This window comes from Seriola lalandi, unplaced genomic scaffold (assembly GCF_002814215.2).
Source record: "Seriola lalandi dorsalis isolate HSWRI2012SDOR001 ecotype SW California unplaced genomic scaffold, Sedor1 jcf7180002054546, whole genome shotgun sequence".
Classification (NCBI taxonomy): domain Eukaryota; kingdom Metazoa; phylum Chordata; class Actinopteri; order Carangiformes; family Carangidae; genus Seriola; species Seriola lalandi.
The window spans coordinates 568218-586968 of NW_019525099.1; the positions used below are offsets into that span (position 1 = coordinate 568218).

Sequence of the window (18751 nt, forward strand, 5' to 3'; positions counted from 1 at the left end):
GTCGAAGTTAAAACATATCTCTTTTTGATGCTTTTTATACCATTAATCACTTTAAAAGAATGTGTAAATATTTTTCCTTTTGAATTTTTTTTTTTTTTCAAACAGTAGACATCTCATCATTTATTTCATTTTGGAATGAACCACTTTAGCGGAATATATGAAATCTGTAAAACACATGGAGGGACTAAGGTATCAGTCTGTGCAAAGTTGTGCTGTAACCTTATTAAACGCAGGTGTTCTAGTGCTGATGCCCCACTCCTTATAACTCCTGAGCAGTCAGTCACAAACCATTGAGACTGATGGGTTGAATGGATATCTGCCTAAGTGAAGGGTGCTGTCACCTCAGGAGGTGGCACTCCAAATAGTTAGACAGAAAATAAACAAGCTATACCTGCCATGCACCAAAGCCAGGAGACCAAAGAGTAGAGCGCAAACAGGGGAAATTCTCACATCATCTGTCAAGTGTTCTCACTCCAGCACCCTTATGGGAGGCCAGAGAACATGGAGCTCCTCTGTTCTAACTTTTTTTTCCAGTTATATGGGTCTATAAAATATAGTGTACAACAGAATTGTGTGTTGTAATATAAAACTGCTCCCCAAATCTGCTATTTATTGTAGTTGTTTAATTTATGGTTGCTATTTATGTGTTTTTATGTTTATATGAAACAAGAACAGAGCAACTGCTGATGCCTGCTTGGTACAGAATATTGTTCAGGCGTGCAATATAATGTTACTAAAATTACTGGATTTTCTACTTCCAGGTGAACACATTAGTTCGTTTTTCCCTCTTGTTTATGCACCATATGTGCCCTATCATAAGATTTATTGGTTTAAAATTGTTTATAAGCCTTGCATAAGTCTGGTTTTCTTCCTGCTGCTGAGGGGCATCAATCATAAATTGTGGTCAGTCTGTCACAGATGGTAGATGGATGGTCAATCCTTGTCCCGTTGCATTCTGATTGATGCTTGCACAATCATTTAGTTTTCTCAGTTGTGTCAGCATTGTGCCTAAATACACACTTTCATGCAAATCAAGGTCACGTGAAGTTCAGCCAACCTGTTGGTTCAGCAGCTGTAAAATGCACAACCGCTGAATACGGATGTGAAGACAGACAAAATATACCCTGCATTCATTCTGATGACAGAATGACTGAGACTACATACTGTAAACTGTGTTTAGTGCCTCTTCTAATTGAGGAGGTTAACTAGTGGTGGCTTTTTATGGAAGGAAACTAAATTTCCCCAGACTAACAAAAAAAAATCATCTTCATTTCAGTCTTTTGCTACAAAGTGTTTCAACCAGTCCGAAGAATAAGGGTTTCAAACGGACTCTCATTAAGCTGTGTTGGACTTGAAGACACTACATACAATGATGATAATTTAGTTATTCCTAAAGACATTCACTAAGGTCTATCAGATGCAAAAAGGCAACTACAACATGCAGAAATGGGTGTGTATTTTAAGTCAGCACTCCTCAATGGATCTTATCACTTAAGTGCTGTAATTGGGCCAAACGAGAAGGTTGTGTTTAGGCATAAGACTGAAAATGGTCACATTTAAAGGTAAAAATTGTAGGAAACTGCAAGAGAAACAACCTCTGTCTGTAACTATAACTTTAAACCATTTGAGTTTAAATAAAGTTGGCTTAAAATTATAGGGATTTAACAATGTTTGTTTCTCTCCTGTCTGCATAAATATGCTTTGTATGGAGGATTTCTATATTGTAAATGTGGATTTTAAAAAGGAAGAAGTGTTTGGATTGAACCTAAACAGATTCTTTTTGTTTCTTCTGCTTGGATTTTCTTCTGCATGGGTTTCAGCCTAAAAAGGAAACAAAAAATGCTACTTTCTGATTTAAAAAATCATTTATTGCATTGGATTGCTGATGCAGTCAGTTCCAATTTCATGTGTATGAAAATGAACAGAGAACATTCCTTGGTCTCCCTGCTGTATAAACTGAATACTGGATGGCGCCTCTCCAGACCGGAGTCTCTACAAACTTGCCTACCTTGGCACCAGGCCACACTTGTGTAACATATCATACACACTGTGAAGGCAGCATCATCACAACCAGACAAATTTGGGCTTTCATACATTCTGGTGTGAAATAGGCCGACTGAAGGCTTGCGTTAGTTCTGCGTTAATGAGAATCATTGGCCTGGGTAAGAGAAGTATAATATTGTCCTGGGAGTATTGTTTTTGTTTTGTTTTGTTTTTTTCCTCTCAGTCAGGGTGAATCCTTAAAAATTACTTAAATGAATATAGAGAAACAACATTAATAGTATAATTATACTTGTTCAATGTGAATTTGTATATTTGATCCAATTATTTTTGCATTTCATAAGCAATGCCATAGCCACCACTGAGGACACTGAGGCCATGTTCTTGGTACTTTTGGGACAACAAAAAATAAAAGTATTCAGTAATTCCCCACCAATTGTATACCTTGTAGTGTGGCACAGGCTTCGAATCAGCAGCTAGAACCTCATATTGGGCAAAACATATAATTCAACAATTAAAAAACTTTCTTGAAACTTTTTTGGTAAACCAGGGACGCTCATAACCTCAGTATATCAAAACTCCCTGCCACAGCCCTGTTCGTGGATGCTTTTTTTAAAACCCTATTTTAGCCTAAACACATTTATTCTACTACCACACCTCTTTTATCAAGCAAAACTTATTTTCCTTTCAAGTCTCGTGTCTCCTGTGACCTTCATTATTCACTTCAAATTGCAAACAGCAGCCTCCTCAGGTAATGATGGACTGAAGTAAGCATAGCAGACCATGGATATTCAGCAGGACATGTTGGCATATGACAGCTTCCTAATGGAAACTGTGTTGCACCCCCTTCTGGGATAAAAAGAGCATAGCAATTCAACATTTACATAAAGTTAAGAGTAAGACTGTTATTGAGGTCTAGATTCTGTTGAATTTTTTTTGCAACTAGTTTTTCAAAGTAACAGATGCTTGATTTGCTGTTTTTTTCTTTTTTTAATTAATCTACCTCGGAAGGCAATGTTTTTAATTATTTCAGGATAAATGTTAAGTTCACCTCTCAGAGTTTTACATGCTTTCATTTTAAATTAATCAATGTTAAGAGCCCAAAGCAATTTCAAACACATACAATTATTGCAACATACCGACGTCCTGTGCACGGTTGTAGTCACAGGAGCTTTCTGATTGGTTCTTGTCGTTGTTGTTTCCTCGATGACGTCCTTCCTGCTTCCCCGTACCAACACGTGTACAGTGTACAGTTTCCAACTGAAGGGAATAACAGCGATAACAACGCTTTCAGACATCTCCAAGTTGTGTCTACCGTTTTTTTTTCTCTGTACAAGGCTTTGCCGACTAAGCGGTCAAAATGGTGAAGCCTCGCTTTAAGGGGAAAAGCTCGATAAACCCCTCATCGTCCAGCAGCAACCCTGGTGAGCTAACCCCCCATTAGCCACACCGTTTGTTTACAGCTAATGCTAATTTTTGCTAACCGGGCGATACTGTGCTCTGGAATATACATGTGTGGCTCATTTTCCTTCGTTAAGTTAAACTAGTCATTAATATTATACATGACATGTGTCAAAATGAATCACACAACCCGGGGTGTCTTAAATAAAAGGTTAACTTTAGCTACTGCTACAACACACGCTGTAGCGTTAGCGTTAGGCCTTTTAAATTTGACACTGAAGCATTCAGCTTTGAGAGAAAGTGTTGAGACTAATTGTTCCCAAAGTCTGGAGACAACTGCTATTACAAACTGATCGTAAGGTGTCCCCTAAAGCAGCTTCGATGCTCCTTGAAAAGTGAACATAAACTCAGTTGTCAGTTTCACATAGCTGTAACTGGTATAGTCAAATGTAAATGTCCTACAATAGATGAAACCTTCATATAGGTTATAACGTCATGTATTTATAGAAACTGTTTCAGAGACAAAATGGTGGAAACACTTCTCAGTGTAAAGCAATACAACTAAACAGCACCACACATTACAGACTCAAAAATGACCATAAAATCCAATCAATAATTCTCTAAAACAATTTCAACTAAAGAATAAACATATAACCTATCTACAGGTAGAATTTATTTTAACAGACAAAAACATTAAAGTAACCGTGTGTGTATTTCTCAGATCGAGTCAAAGGTGCTGGTGGGAACAACATGAGGGACCGATCAACTATCAAGCGTCTGAATATGTACAGACAAAAGCAGAGATGGTAATTGATGATAAATTGATGATTATTTTCGTGAACTGCTGATTGGCAGATTGTCTAAGTGGAAGTTAAATATGACGGTAAGTGTTATCTTCAAACTGACTCTGAACCTGTGTTTCCAGTAATAACCGTGGAAAAGTCATCAAACCTTTGCAGTACCAGTCCACAGTGGCTCCAGGGACTGTAGCCAGAGTTGAACCGAACATCAAATGGTTTAGTAGGTGCACCTCCTTACTGTTGTATATGTTGTCTATCTTCTCACAGTGTTTTCTTTGGTAGTTGTCAGCATATTATGTTTTCTCTGTCTGTGTCTGTGGCTACTACACCTCAGAATGCATTACGCTTATATGTTTTCATGTTTGTTTAAACAAGGCAACACTGAACACTTGTTGCCTGTTTATATTTACCTTGCTGCCCTTAACAAAATCTGATCATTATGGCAGTTTTATAATCTATCTGGAGAGCAATGTACTACACGTGAGTGCCAGTTGCTGCTGTTAGATAAATTTAAATTCTAATTTAATTAACAAGTTTGAGTACCCTTGATTTAACTCATCAGTGAGTCAGAGGAAAAAATGTGAAATCAATAAAACAAAGGTTTATAAATATGATCAAAGATGGGATATCTGAATTCACAACATCACATGCATCTCCATCGACTGTATTTCAGCAAATACCCGAGTGATCAAACAGTCGTCTCTCCAGAAGTTCCAGGAAGAGATGGGAGCAGTACAGAAGGATCCATATCGTGTGGTGATGAGACAAAGCAAACTCCCCATGTCCCTTTTGCATGATAGAGTCAAAGCCCATGTGAGTATAAAGGGTATAAACCACTTTTTACTGTTCTTGAAGGGAAGAATAATTTTTTGTCCTGTGCAGTCTCTATGATGGTTCTCATGGCTCTAGGAAGGCCCTCCACAGGGGATGAACATTGTTAATCCAAATTTACACCTATAAATTTTTATCGCACAGGCTTATAAAAGTATTGACATTTTTACCTGGCTTATATCGAGCGCTGAGAATCATACCTCTGTTTCCTCAGTAGCTTGTTTCAAGATATTTTATGAGGTGAGATGAACACCAGTCATCCCTTTAATCTTTATTCAATTCTCACTGCCCTACTGTGACCTTGAGTGTATTTTCACTGTGTTTGGCATCAAAAAGTTGCCTTCTGCCAGGCTGTAACTTTTCCATCCGAAAAACCAACATGATTCCAAATAACATCCACTTCTTTTTGTTCTCTTCCAACATATCATTGGGTCTCTTTCAGTCCTCTTTATTTTTTAAATATACTGTAGTCCCTCATTGAACTTAGGCATATAGCTTGAAGCGTAACAAGATAATAATGTTTTCTGTTACTTTTATGGCTAATTAATTATTGACAATATGAGAGAAAAGTACGTGTTGTGGTATATTTGTTTTCTTTCATTTCTTGTTATGCTCAGTTCATTGAAATCATGAGTATATGTGATCAGTCTGTCAGGTCAGTGGATTCATGCATATGTACAGTATTGTTTCTCCTGTCTTAGTGAATACATTTTTATTTGCTAACAGTCTCACAACCAAGTCCTGACATTTGATGGTTTTAGTTAAACACTTGTGAATCCTCAATTCAGACATCTGACCGTTGATTGACCAGTGGAATGATCTTGTTCCAAAAAGGAAGGTGGATTAAACCAGTTTGTGGTTCAGTAGAGGAAATGTTTTTTTTTTTTTCTTTCAAAGACCCAGGAGGCCCTGTAGAAGATGTTGGCAGATAGTCAAGGCAACCTGAAGCCTTTAACAGCATTGGTTGTGACAAAGCTGTGAACTGATTGTCCCCCACCCCTCATGGCAGTGTTGCAACAGCGTATGGCTTGTGTTTTAAGATAATTGGAACACAGCATGAACGCAGACTTGGCTGTTTCATTGGCTTGGTTGTTGCATGCTTGGGTGTTCTGCTGACTGTATGCATTTTTTGTGTGATTCTGTCTGACACTGCTCAGGGAACCGCATCACTTTGACCTCATCGAACACTGACAAAAACTTTTCCTCCTCTTGCCTCATCTGTTTCAATACAACATTACTGTACTGTACTGTCCCGTATTGGTCTACTTTTTAAGAAAGTTTGTCCAAACCTTCATGGAACAGATCCACACAACCATCTATCAACAAATAATATAAAAAACACTAATGAACACTATATTACATAAGGTTGTATTCCCTATATATGATTCTTGCTAAATATGCACAATGAAGGTGTAGTAAATAAAAAAACGCCTGTAATAGATTCAAACTCAGTATTGTCACATACTTTGTATTAAATGATGACAAATAACTTAAAAATTACACATTACATTTGTCTCAAACAGAATAAAATATCTCTGGTCAGAGCTGTAACACAGGTTTGATCTGATCATTTTCTCTTTTTCTACAACTGCAGAACTCCAAGGTGCACATTCTAGACACGGAGGGTTTTGAGACCACATTTGGACCTAAGTCTCAGAGGAAAAGGCCCAGTCTCATGGTGGGGGATGTGAAAGACCTTGTAGAGCAGGCTGAGGCCTCAGCCCTGAGCTACAGTGCAGACAAGGACAAAGACCTGGTGACTGAGGATACAGGAGTCCGGTAAGACTCTCAGTAGATACTATATCAATACATATGACATTAAAAGGTAAGGTAGGAATATATTGTTTTTTAAATTTTCAATTTGCAACAGGGAGGAAGCACGTGAGGAAATCTTCAAGAAGGGTCAGTCCAAGAGGATCTGGGGAGAACTTTACAAGGTATTGTTTCCCTCCCTCCCTCAGTACCATGCATTATGTTAATGTAGAGTTAGTACACCAAAGAGTTGATGGGACATTCTTCATCTCTAACTGTTTTATTGTAATAGGTGATTGACTCATCTGATGTCATCATCCAAGTGCTGGATGCCCGTGATCCCATGGGAACACGCTCCAAAAGCATAGAGACATATCTGAAGAAGGAGAAACCCTGGAAACATCTGATCTTTGTGCTAAACAAGTGTGATCTCATCCCCACCTGGGTCACGGTAAGATATTTACAACATATTTGTCTTTTGTTTCCCCTGTTTGACTGAGAGGTCTGTCTTTCATGGTACTAAATCACATGATTGTATTTTTTTCCTTCCCTCAACTTTGGACCAGAAACGGTGGGTCGCTGTTTTGTCCCAAGAGTACCCCACTCTGGCTTTCCATGCCAGCCTCACCAATTCATTTGGTAAAGGCTCCCTCATCCAGCTGCTCAGGCAGTTTGGAAAGGTAAGCACAAGTCCGCAATTCATAATGGCAAAATATGTTTAATCTGTGACAAGCCTAAATCATTTCCTGATCCAATAACAAACCAGTGTGTGGAACCATCACATCTGCCATTTCAATAGTTTTTGGTTTATGGCATCTCTGTGGTTTTTGAGTGTATCTGTTTACACTTGTAAAAGATGTACTTTCTTCTTATTGTCATCGAAGCTATGAACTAATGGTTTACACAGTATAATTCATTATTCCTATTTCACTATTATCACAATTCATTTGTTTAATATACTTTGTAAAATTTGCAAGATAAGAGCCATCGCATCTCCTCATTAAAAGACATGGTTATATCACTTTTATATCACTAACTTTTTTCTTTTATGTATAAACAGAAGAGTTGAGAAATATGACTGTGTGAAATTATGAAGAGGACAGTTGGTAGAACTTTGCTATCACTTGCTATGTGGTAACATTAGAATCACTGACGTCATTAAATATATACATCAATGTGAGGATAAAGTAGCTTGATTTTTTTTTTTTTTTTTTTTTTTTTTTTTTTTTTTTTACATATTTTATTCACTGGATTACTCAAAAGACATTCCTGTAGTATTTTTTAATTTAAGAATAGTTCCTTAAACACATTTCCAAAACATTTACTACATGATAACATACATTTCTAACCAGACCTAATTTTAAATTCACTGATATAAAAGGTTTTGTCTGCACCTACCTGGTCATGCAATGTGGCGTAGTGGCTATGGAATGAAGCGTGTTTATGAAAGCGTGGGAAGACCTAAAAGGTCAAGAAATCGAAAGGGTTTGATGTTCAAATGGAATGTTCTCGTTAGATTTAATATTGTGATTTAAAGAGGCTTTTATGGGAAAGACACAGAAAAACTTGTGTGTTCCTTTCCCTGTAAAAGTTTCTCTCTGTTGGACCATATTCTCCAAAAAGTCAGGAGATAACAAGGCAGAAAACCTTTTCCAAAACAGTCTTCAGAATTTACCTCTTGTTTTTAAAAGGTTTTAGACCTTCGTGATTCTCTTGTTTACATAAAAAAATCCTTTTTTAAGATATTCTTTGGTATGTGTTTTGAACGAACATAGTTCTGGAGCAATGACAAGTCCACTTATTTTATTGCTAATGGCAACAGAGCCCCATCTAAAATTACCTCCATGAACCGAAGACAGACTGAGACCGTTGTTTACGAAACACAACACTCTGACTTTATTTTTCGTCTCCCACAGCTCCACACAGACAAGAAACAGATAAGCGTGGGTTTCATTGGCTACCCTAATGTGGGAAAGAGCTCAGTCATCAACACACTGCGGTCTAAGAAGGTCTGCAATGTGGCACCACTCGCTGGAGAAACAAAGGTAACATCGATGCATCATCTCAGCCACGCTGCAGGAGGCAGTCCTGTATAGCACACTACAATGATTATTAATGTCAGCTCTACAGGTTTGCATACATTGTGGTTTATATTAACACTGAAGACGTCTGGCAGTACATTCAGATGAAAAACTGTGCAGTCCATCACAACATAATGGACATTTGTCTGATGTAGCTCCAATGCCAAAACAGTAGAATACTGAAATAAATGATCAGAGCAATAGTACATAAGCTCTCTGGTGTTTGAATCATATATGAAGCCAAAAGGAGGTTTGATTCAGTGGGAGGGGTCGGGAGGTCAAAAGATACATGTTACCTTTCTAAACTCAGTAATTGTTGATAGCTGCAACAACAGAAGTAGTCTGCTCCGTGTTCTTAACTATATAGCTGAAAATCTAAGTGGAGACAAGGCCAAGAGAAAGAACAACAACCATTTTTATCCTTAATTTCCTCTCTCTTGGGCTGCTTATCCTGTTTGGAAACGAACAAGGGTCTGAAAACCCAAATGTCAAAAGAAGGGTCAAGGGGAAAGAAGGGGGAAAATATATTTTACTTTTCCATGCTTGCGAAAGTTGTGAACTTGGACCACAACAGAAAGGAGATTTATATGCACACCTAACCAGTGAATCTGATGGGCCTGTGGCCAGCACACTTTTTATTTCCCACCTTGTCTTTGATTCTCACCACACATTTGACGCTGTTTACTGACAGCCAAACAAGCTCATGATCCGCAGCACTGCTGTTACTCTCATTCCTCTATTTTTTGTAGACTGGATGTGCATTTGTGTTTATGTGAATAGTTACTTTAAAATCCTTCTACCTGATGAACCAGTCATTTAAGTTTTTTCATAAGGAGAGAGAAAAGAAACTGAGATTGTGAATATAGTATTTTCTTCTCCCAAAGTTAAATTTGTTTTACATTTTGCTGGCTGGCTCATCGTATTTGGCTCATCTTTTCACGTCAGTAAATAGCAACAAGTTGAAATAGATTTCACGTTGTGTGAAACATTCACTTAACATTTGTCTTTTTCCATTTTAGGTGTGGCAGTACATCACTTTAATGAGGCGCATCTTCCTCATTGACTGCCCCGGTGTTGTGTACCCTTCAGAAGACAGTGAATCTGATATTGTCTTGAAAGGAGTGGTAAGTCTCTGTATCACTTTTTCCCGTTATCTGTTGAGGTTTTGTGGTATCTGCCTCCATACCAATACAACTTTTGCTCCTCATAGCAATGAAAAACAGTAGCATCTGGAAAAATTACCAGCAGTGGTTCTTTGCAGAAACACTGTTCCAGTTACTTCCAATTAATCCACCAACTGCTAATGTGGCATTTTTGACAGCTCCTGAGTAACTGGAGAGTAATGAACAAAGACTTTAAAGTGGATTGGTCTTCATAGTGCTAATGCCCAGCTGTTAAAACAATGCCTTGATCAGCTCCAATTCTGATCCTCGAGATCCTTTTTCCGGATCATAGATTTAACATGTAGGCCATGCAGTCTCCGTAACTGAAAGGTTGCAGGTTCATATCTTCAATTGCACGCTTTTTTCTTCCCTTTCCTAACATAGGTTCAAGTGGAGAAGATCAGGAACCCAGAGGAGCACATTGGGGCAGTACTGGAGCGGGCCAAACCAGAATACATTCAGAAGACCTACCGTATCCCTAGTTGGGACACTGCTGAAGACTTTCTTGAGAAGCTGGCATTTCGGTCTGGGAAACTTTTAAAGGTCTGAATGGTCCTTAACCAGGACCTTAACCAGCAATACGGCTTTGACGGCTTTCAGTTAAATAGCAAAGTGTATGTGGACCACTAGTTTTAAATCTTATTCCCGGTATTGTGCAGGGTGGTGAGCCAGATCTCTCTACGGTCTCCAAAATGGTGTTGAACGATTGGCAGAGAGGACGTATCCCCTTCTTTGTGAAACCCCCTGGACCTGAGGGGGATCAAGAGGTGATAATTTACTGTATTTTCCACCTGTGTTTGTTCAGTAAATTACTTTTTTTTCTACACCAACCTGTGCCCTATGCGTCAACCAGTTTTTTATTGTTATTTTTTAATACAAGGAGCTATTGCCAGTTGAAGGACCCTCAAAGGTAACTGAGAATGTGCAGGAGGAACAGCCAGACAATCCGGGCGCCATGTCAGAGGAACATGAGGAACACCAGCAGCAGCAGCAGCAGAGACAGAAAGAGCAAGTCCAGAAGATTCTGGCTAATGTGCGACAGAACTTTGGCAAGATTAATGTGGCACCTGAGTTCAGCGAGGAAGACTTGGTTCCCGTGGAGATGCCTGACCTGGACATGTCTGACTTCTCCGGCTCTGATGACGAGAAAGATAGTGAGGAAGAACAGGATGGAGAGGAAGACAGGACCAGTGTTGGGCCAGCTGATGGAGGAACTGAGGACTCCGAACCCACTACGGTTCAGACTGGCAAAGCAGAAAACAGCAACAAGAGTTCACGCGAGGTAATCCGTGAGCTGGATGAGAAGATCACTAAATACAAGCAGTTCCTGGACCGGGCCAAATCCAAACGCTTTTCTGCGATCCGGTCAGTCTGCCCTCAACCAAACCTCACTTACTTATTTTCTTTGCCCTCATGTCTTTTATCCAGTGAAGTAAAATGAAGGTCCATGCTAACCAGCCTTGTATCTCCTGAGAACTAGCAGTGATCAGTTTGACTTTCTGATAAGTGTCCTGTTTCTATAACTTTTGCAGTCAAATGACAGTTGTATAGCTACAGTGAGATTATTTTAATTACTGTTCATTTCAGCAGCTCCTAACAAGAGTGACCTTTTTGCCTTTTTGGGTATTGATTTACTTTATTCTTCTCTTTGGACAGGATACCTAAGGCACTGTCTGACAAAGCGTTCACAGACATCAAGACTAAACAAGCGGCAGCAGCTGAGCAAGCACAAAAGAAAGGTAGTCATCAACATGTTCATCATGACTTTATTTGGTGCTGAATGCAGAAATTATTTTAGAAGATGTATCAGATTTGGTAAGAGACACAAGCATCAACTTTGTTAATCTTTGTTTGAATTCAGCTGCAAACCAGAGGAGCAAGAAGAGGAAAGCCGAGGAGGACGATGACTCCACCAAGCCGCACAGATTGACCTCTAAACAGGTATGCAATGTTTGTTCTCTCTGATGTCAAACAGGCCAGTCTTAGTAGTAGATACATTATATGAATGTCTAATCCTTTTTACTGATGTAACATAAATGAAGATCAAAGCCCTGGTGTTTTGCAGCAGAAAAATTCATTGTTTTCTCCCCCTCTGTTTCTCTTTGTTTGTCTCTACAGAGAAGAGCAATGGATCGTGCTAACAGGACGAAGAAAGTTGGCGTGCGCTATTACGAAACACACAATGTGAAAAACAAGAACAAGAACAGAAAGGCCCCAGCATCAGCCACAGAGGGCCAAAAGGCCAAAAGATCAAAGCAGTAGACTCTCGTTATAAAACACAACACATGTAATAAATCTTTGTTTAAATTGGCCAAAAAAGCCATGTTTTTATTGAAAATGCAGAGTTGATAAAAGGTGGAATGCTAACTGAGTGTTAAATGGTCCTTGTTAAGTGGCCACTTGATGCCTTATCGTGACCTTAACTGTCCCTCAGGAAAGTGACTATCTTGCCTTTTCAACTTTCTTTTCCCTTCAGCCCCTTTCTTTTTTTGTGACATTTCATTCAACATTTACTAATGTAATGCTCTCTTGACGTTCAAGAGAAATGTACATTAATTGTTTGAATTGTACTTGTCATGTCACACTGTTAAAGAAAAATTAAATATTTGCTAATTACACACAGTGAAGTTTACATGAATTGATTTCATTGAGAAACGACAAAGGACAAAGTAACATTTTGTACTTGGAAATGGCAACTCAGTTTTTGCTTGTTCCACTTATTTCTTTGGTGCAATGATTCCTTCCAGTTGGGTCTGAAAAGAAAGACAAATACGCTCATACAAATCTTGGGACAGACACAGTTACTATTGATGCTTGATCTTAAGAGGACATTTTTCTTACGCATGTAACTATGAAACCTCACCTTGAGTTGCTGATAGCTTTTCTTCAGGGCCTGTACCTCCTCTGCGTGCTTCTTTTCCTCCAGCTGTCGCCTTTCATTTTCTCTCTTTTCAATTGCATCGCATTTAGCTTTCTGTTCGTTCAGTTGGTCCTTCAGGGCTTGTTTCTCAGTCTCCAGATCAGAAATCTAGATATGTAATAAAACACTTGTAAATTAGTTAGACACAAGGAAGGATCAATTGTGCAAAGTGTACTGCCACCATCCTTACTTTACTCTAATAGAGAAATGGTGCTCTCTGCTGGACACCCAACTGAAAAACAACTGTACACTTGTACTCCCATAGTTTTAAAGGACTGGCAAATTAAATCTCTCAATTAACTATAAATGTCAGTGTTGGCTTTTCAGGTTATCGTTCCTCTGTATTTGTAATCCATAACAAATAACATAAAAAACTCAATGCCCTTACTCTTTCTTCCATGTCAGCCTTTCCCAGCTCAGCCTGCAGCGCCTTCCTCATGCCAAACGCCACGCTGCTTTCATACAGTGTCTGGTAGGCAGCAATAGTCATTTGAATCTCGTCTCTAACCCGCAACAGCAGCAGACCCCTCTCAGCACAGTTAATGGTCACCTGTCGGATCAGCTCATCTTCAAGTAATAGAGAAAGAGGATAAGAGTTGAGTTTCTGTTGTCGTGGGTGAAAATGTGCCTGACAAAGAAAAAAATCTAGACATTGGCATCTCAACACTAGCTATAATCCATGCTATTTAGCTATTTATGTCTCTTCCATTATTGTAGCTACAGTGACCTCAGTGATCACCAGCATCTCAGACTCCTCTTTACCAAAGCACTGGGAATAGAGCTCCCTGCGGACAGGACAGATTCCTGTTTCTCTGGCCTGTCTTTGCTGCAGCTTCATGTCTAAGAGTTCCTCAAGATGAACAACATCTGTTCTTGTACAAGGTGCACTGGACACTTGCTGCACCCACAGTTGGTTCCCCTCCGTCCATTCTCTGCAACAGCAGAAATTGAGATAGATGACAAAGTGGGTTAAACCTGCTGAGCAATATACTGTTGATGTGGGAAACTATACCTGGGTGGAAGGATGGCATTCAGGACCTCCTCATTTTCCTGCTTGGTGGCCTCAGTGGAGGCGGATTTGGGTTTAGGAGGTGGTGGAACAGGGCCTGAGTCAACAGGCTGCTGAGGGCTCACTCTCAAAGGGCGCCCCTGTAGTGAAGTGTTTAATGTGAGACATGGTGTGTACTTTATGTAACCTATCCTAATTTTATACTTCTAAAATAGCTGATACCTTTAATTAGCTGTAATTTCAATGCTTGAACCATTTGCAGTCAAAGTGTTAGTTTTTTTTTCTTTTTAGAGCTGCCATTGTTTTTGTATAAGCATTTCAAGAGTTTACATTTTACACTTTGATATTTGTTGCTGTAAAACACCAAGGAGAAGGTTTTCTAAATGAATATATTTCATTTAATGAATATCATTGATTCAGGTCTAACATTAAAAATTTTCATGCAGGTGTTAATAATACAAATGAATACAACCTTTCTGGCTTGCCACCCCTTAAATTGAAGTAAAACCTGCCTGGGACTCATGTCTACCAGTTGTGACCATTGTGCAGCAAGACCCCAAAAAGAGTCATGAAGAACTAGATGATCTGGCCCTCACAGACCCTTGATCTCTAAAGTCAGTCTGGGATTACATGATGAGACAGAAGATACTGAGACAGTCTAAATCAACAGAAGAACTCTGGCAAGTTACCTGCCTGCTAAGTATCTTGAAAAACTGTGATTGCACACAGCATTTTTTCACCAGTGCCTAAACCTTTTGCGCAGGACTGTATATATTTGAAAAACACACACACACGACAGCGATAAAAAAAAATAAAAAAATAAAGATACACATGTCAAGCTGTTCTTTCCTGGCATACATGGCACACATCAGCATACATCTAGCTTGTAAATAATATATTCTTTCCTCATTTGTACCCATTATCTGTTTTTCTACGCCTCTGCCTGGAACTACTTCAATCCTCCATCCGACGGTACCCAGGTAACGTTCACTAAACTTGGCTGGCGTTGCTGGCAAACTCACCTTTGGTGATTTCCTGTCTGTGCTTTTGCTGACCAAAACTGGAGTGTTGTATTTCAGGAGAGATTCGGTCGGTGGAAGCATTGTGTTTTACCATTAAATAATAATGATAAAGCTGTTGACTAAAATCAGAAGCTTCCAGGTATGGGCTTCAGTTGGAGAAATATTGGTGCTATTGTTGACAAAAAGTTAGCGCTGTTTGCGTTCTCATGGCAACAGTTCCCCGGCGCTCCACTTTAGTTTGCCCGAGTGGAATCCGCGATTCGGTTAATCATATCCTTTGTCAAATATACATATTAATCGTATATATTTAATTGGAACGACATAAGGAGACAGTTGTAGCACTGTTGGGTTTGTACTTGCTGTAATTTTAATTTTACGTAATTTTACGTGCATCTCACAAAGTGCTCTGTGTGTTTTAATGCACATATTCGTTCTATAATTTTTTATTATCCTTCCCATCTCTTCTTCTCGTTAAACAACGTGGATATTTTTAAAGATGAGACGGAATCATGACGGAACCAATATGAAAAGTGTACAGCGACCATCCGACATAAATTCTCGGCGTACCGCACGAAGCGGAAGTGCGTGACTGATTACAATAGTCGAAGTTTGTTATCGCTACAGTTTGACTTTTGCTCTGTTGTTACATACTTTTGTGAGGTCGGCGATGTGTGTTTAGTCACATTAATCGTTGACTTTGCGTAATTATTTTGGAATGGCCAAAGAAAAGCGACACAGGAGAAGGGAATCTCCCGAGCGGGAGTCTAAAGTTAAGATAAAGCAGGAGAAGCTTAGCCCTGTTAGGCCACAGACATCACGCCGCTCCAGGTCGAGATCCAGCGGCAACTCAAGTCCACAGAGGAGAAGAACAAGCAGGTATATACACGATACGGTCGCTATTGCCACGTGTTTTGTGCTATTTAACTTGTCGGATGTTCACAAGTGAGTCAATATTAGCGACCATAGTTGTTTCGTCCGTTAGCCTTTTGACATACAAGGCTACAGCTAGGACTATTGGCATTTTAACGGAATCAGTTTTTGTTTTGAAGATGGGCGTTATGTAAGGGGTCTTAATTTGTTTTATGTAGGTCCCCTGCCAGGACAAAGGACCGCTCACCGGGCAGAAAAGAGACATCTCCCGCCAGACGAGGCAGCAGATCCCCCAGAAACAGGAGAAGTCGCAGTCCCCATCGCGGTGCTGATGTCAAAATAAAGCGGGTGATTAGGTTTTCAGTCATGTACAACAGGTCTTGATGAGACTTTTTTGGTGTGTCACCTAAAAAGTGTAGACCAGTTCATAGGCATTTTACATTATTCGTAATTGTTACCTCTCTTTGCTGCTGTCACTGTTGCTGCACTGACATGTGGTATTTTATTATGTAAGTATGCTACTTGTGTTTCACTGACAGAAACCACTGCTCACTGGCATAAACCCACTTGGGCACAGGTATTATAGTGGTTGTTGGTATCTAATGCTCAAACAAGTGGAATGTTGTGCAATAAAATTGTTAGTACCATTAAGTGCCAATCAACAAATACACACAAAACAATTTAATTGTTTTGTCAGTCAAACTTGATCTGAAACCCACACACTATGCTCGTTGTCTGCAGACTCAATATTTCCTGCCACCAAGATATTTTCTTACACAGAAGACACACGTATCTACAAGTATCATAATCTGATGATTATCAATTTAAATGATAATCCCACAGAACATTATAGCTGTTGTTCTTGCCACGTTGAACAGCAGCGGCATAGTCAGCAGTGTCATATGCTAGATACATCAATGGCATAAAAACTGCCACTTTTCAGTCTTATCAGTCCAGTTGAATGTAATACAATACAATCTGTAATGGTTGCATAAAACTAACTATGCAAATGTATCTTGGGCTAATAAACTTTATTTCTTTTAACTGCCATATCTCACAGGAGCGAGATGAGCATCGAGCTGGTGGTGATGAGCGGAGGAGAAGAAATGACCAGCCAGAGGAGAGACGGAGCAGGTGGGAATCAGACAGACCACGGGAGAGAGACCGTGGCGGAGACAGACACAGAGAACGAGGCGCATTTGCTTCCCAACAAGCTGAGCGTCAGCAGCACAATGAGCGGCGCAGGGAAAACCACCAGCGGCGCGAAGAAAACCAAGAAGATGCTTTTGGAGAGTCTGAAGGAGGCAGCAGTGACCCAAATGCTGCTCCCGTTGAGAAAGAGAAACCCAACTTTGAACTGTCAGGGGCGCTCACAGAAGATACCAACACATTCCGAGGGGTTGTGATCAAGTACAACGAGCCACCTGAGGCTCGCATTCCCAAGCGCAGATGGCGACTGTACCCTTTCAAGAATGATGAACCTCTTCCAGTCATGTACATTCACAGACAGAGTGCCTATTTGTTGGGGAGGCAGAGAAAAATTGCTGATATCCCCATTGACCATCCATCCTGCTCCAAGCAACATGCGGTATTCCAATATAGGTAAGAATAACAATCATCAGCTGAGGTGTTTTTACTTTGGTATGGTCTAGAAATATTGATAACTTCAATCAGCATAATTTAGACAAAGTAGATTCAACCTATAGTAATCTTTGAACATTGTGTTGCATTATACTTAGTTTCTTGCTGTGTAAATAAACATGTCTACCATTATCTCTGTATTTTTCCAGACTGGTGGAGTTTAGGCGTGCAGATGGCACCACTGGCCGCAGGGTGAGGCCTTACATCATTGATCTGGGTTCTGGCAATGGCACCTACCTGAACAACCAGCGCATCGATGCCCAGCGCTATTATGAGCTCAAAGAAAAAGACGTACTAAAGTTTGGCTTCAGCAGCCGCGAGTACGTCCTCCTGCACGAGTTCTCAGACACAAGTGAGGTGGACGCCAAGCAGGAAGAGGAAGATGATGATGAGGGCCTTGATGAGTAAAATTGTTCCCATGAACTGTATTGCCTAAAGCTCATTCAGGTTACATACCATCATCACCAGTTTTCAATAAATAGCGGTTTCTGCAGTGAATGGAACAATTAATTACTGGTTAACTGGTAAATGTGGAACTTTATTAGAATAATGGAGCAGGGCTGGTTTGTGTATTTTGTAATTACTGAACTATTGCTTAAACCTGCCACAACTGTCTCAAGGAAGACTTCCTATTCTCAGGTTGTTTGTGCAATGTCTGTGTGATGCATGACTGATCTCTCAACTGACAGTGCTCACAATAAATAAAAAAGAAGTGCTCAGTGCCAGATAAAGATATCTTGCTAAATACAATAGTTCATTTTATATTTTTGGATCACAGCACTGAGTACAAAGTATACCTGAAAACTTAATTTCTTGTCTAAGTCCAGGCTGCATATGTTAATGTACATGATAATGTGGAATGTGAACTTTAGATTCATGTTTAATAAGCATTGCTTATTGTCAGAGTAAACATACATACATACAACTTTTAATGATATTGCCTTTTTTGCTTTGTAGTGCAGGGAAATAGTTGATGCTGTTGTGTGTAAGTAAAGACTCCCCTTTTTATTTTTGTCTGGTCACAGGCCCACAGCATTCATAGTAAATTTCCATTTTTGTACTGTAAATAAAGAAGAAAATTTCTGTTTGTGTCTTGTTTTAATGTGGACACCACGTGAGATGTGTGTATTTTGTCTGATTCGCAGATTATCAGGCTATTTGTTAAGTGCATTTGTACATCCACATCGTCAGTGTTCCTCAGAAATGTGATCCTGCAGCAGAGGTCACGCGAGAGTTCGGGGCTGTGTGGCGTACAGTTTA

General features: G+C 39.6%; 3 protein-coding genes across 3 annotated transcripts; 2 read left to right on the top strand and 1 right to left on the bottom strand.

Moving 5' to 3' along the window:
- The first annotated feature begins 3209 nt into the window (after positions 1–3209).
- On the top strand, positions 3210–12651 carry gnl2 (G protein nucleolar 2). Its single transcript, XM_023415251.2, has 16 exons — positions 3210–3425; positions 4124–4208; positions 4328–4422; positions 4876–5015; positions 6628–6812; positions 6904–6970; positions 7078–7236; positions 7352–7465; positions 8702–8830; positions 9886–9990; positions 10414–10572; positions 10689–10796; positions 10910–11394; positions 11686–11768; positions 11891–11970; positions 12148–12651. Exons 1-16 carry the CDS (start codon positions 3362–3364, stop codon positions 12289–12291), a joined length of 2202 nt encoding a protein of 733 aa, XP_023271019.1. The 5' UTR covers positions 3210–3361; the 3' UTR covers positions 12292–12651.
- A 38-nt stretch (positions 12652–12689) lies between these two features.
- Positions 12690–15386, bottom strand: dnali1 (dynein, axonemal, light intermediate chain 1). Its single transcript, XM_023415252.2, has 6 exons — positions 14981–15386; positions 13962–14098; positions 13712–13881; positions 13338–13516; positions 12893–13057; positions 12690–12782 (listed from the first exon to the last, which is right to left on the bottom strand). The coding sequence occupies exons 1-6, from the start codon at positions 15059–15061 to the stop codon at positions 12747–12749; spliced, it is 768 nt and encodes a 255-aa protein (XP_023271020.1). The 5' UTR covers positions 15062–15386; the 3' UTR covers positions 12690–12746.
- A 167-nt stretch (positions 15387–15553) lies between these two features.
- On the top strand, positions 15554–18574 carry snip1 (Smad nuclear interacting protein). The gene is made up of 4 exons (XM_023415230.2): positions 15554–15856; positions 16069–16198; positions 16911–17452; positions 17641–18574. The coding sequence occupies exons 1-4, from the start codon at positions 15696–15698 to the stop codon at positions 17897–17899; spliced, it is 1092 nt and encodes a 363-aa protein (XP_023270998.1). The 5' UTR covers positions 15554–15695; the 3' UTR covers positions 17900–18574.
- Positions 18575–18751: the final 177 nt, after the last annotated feature.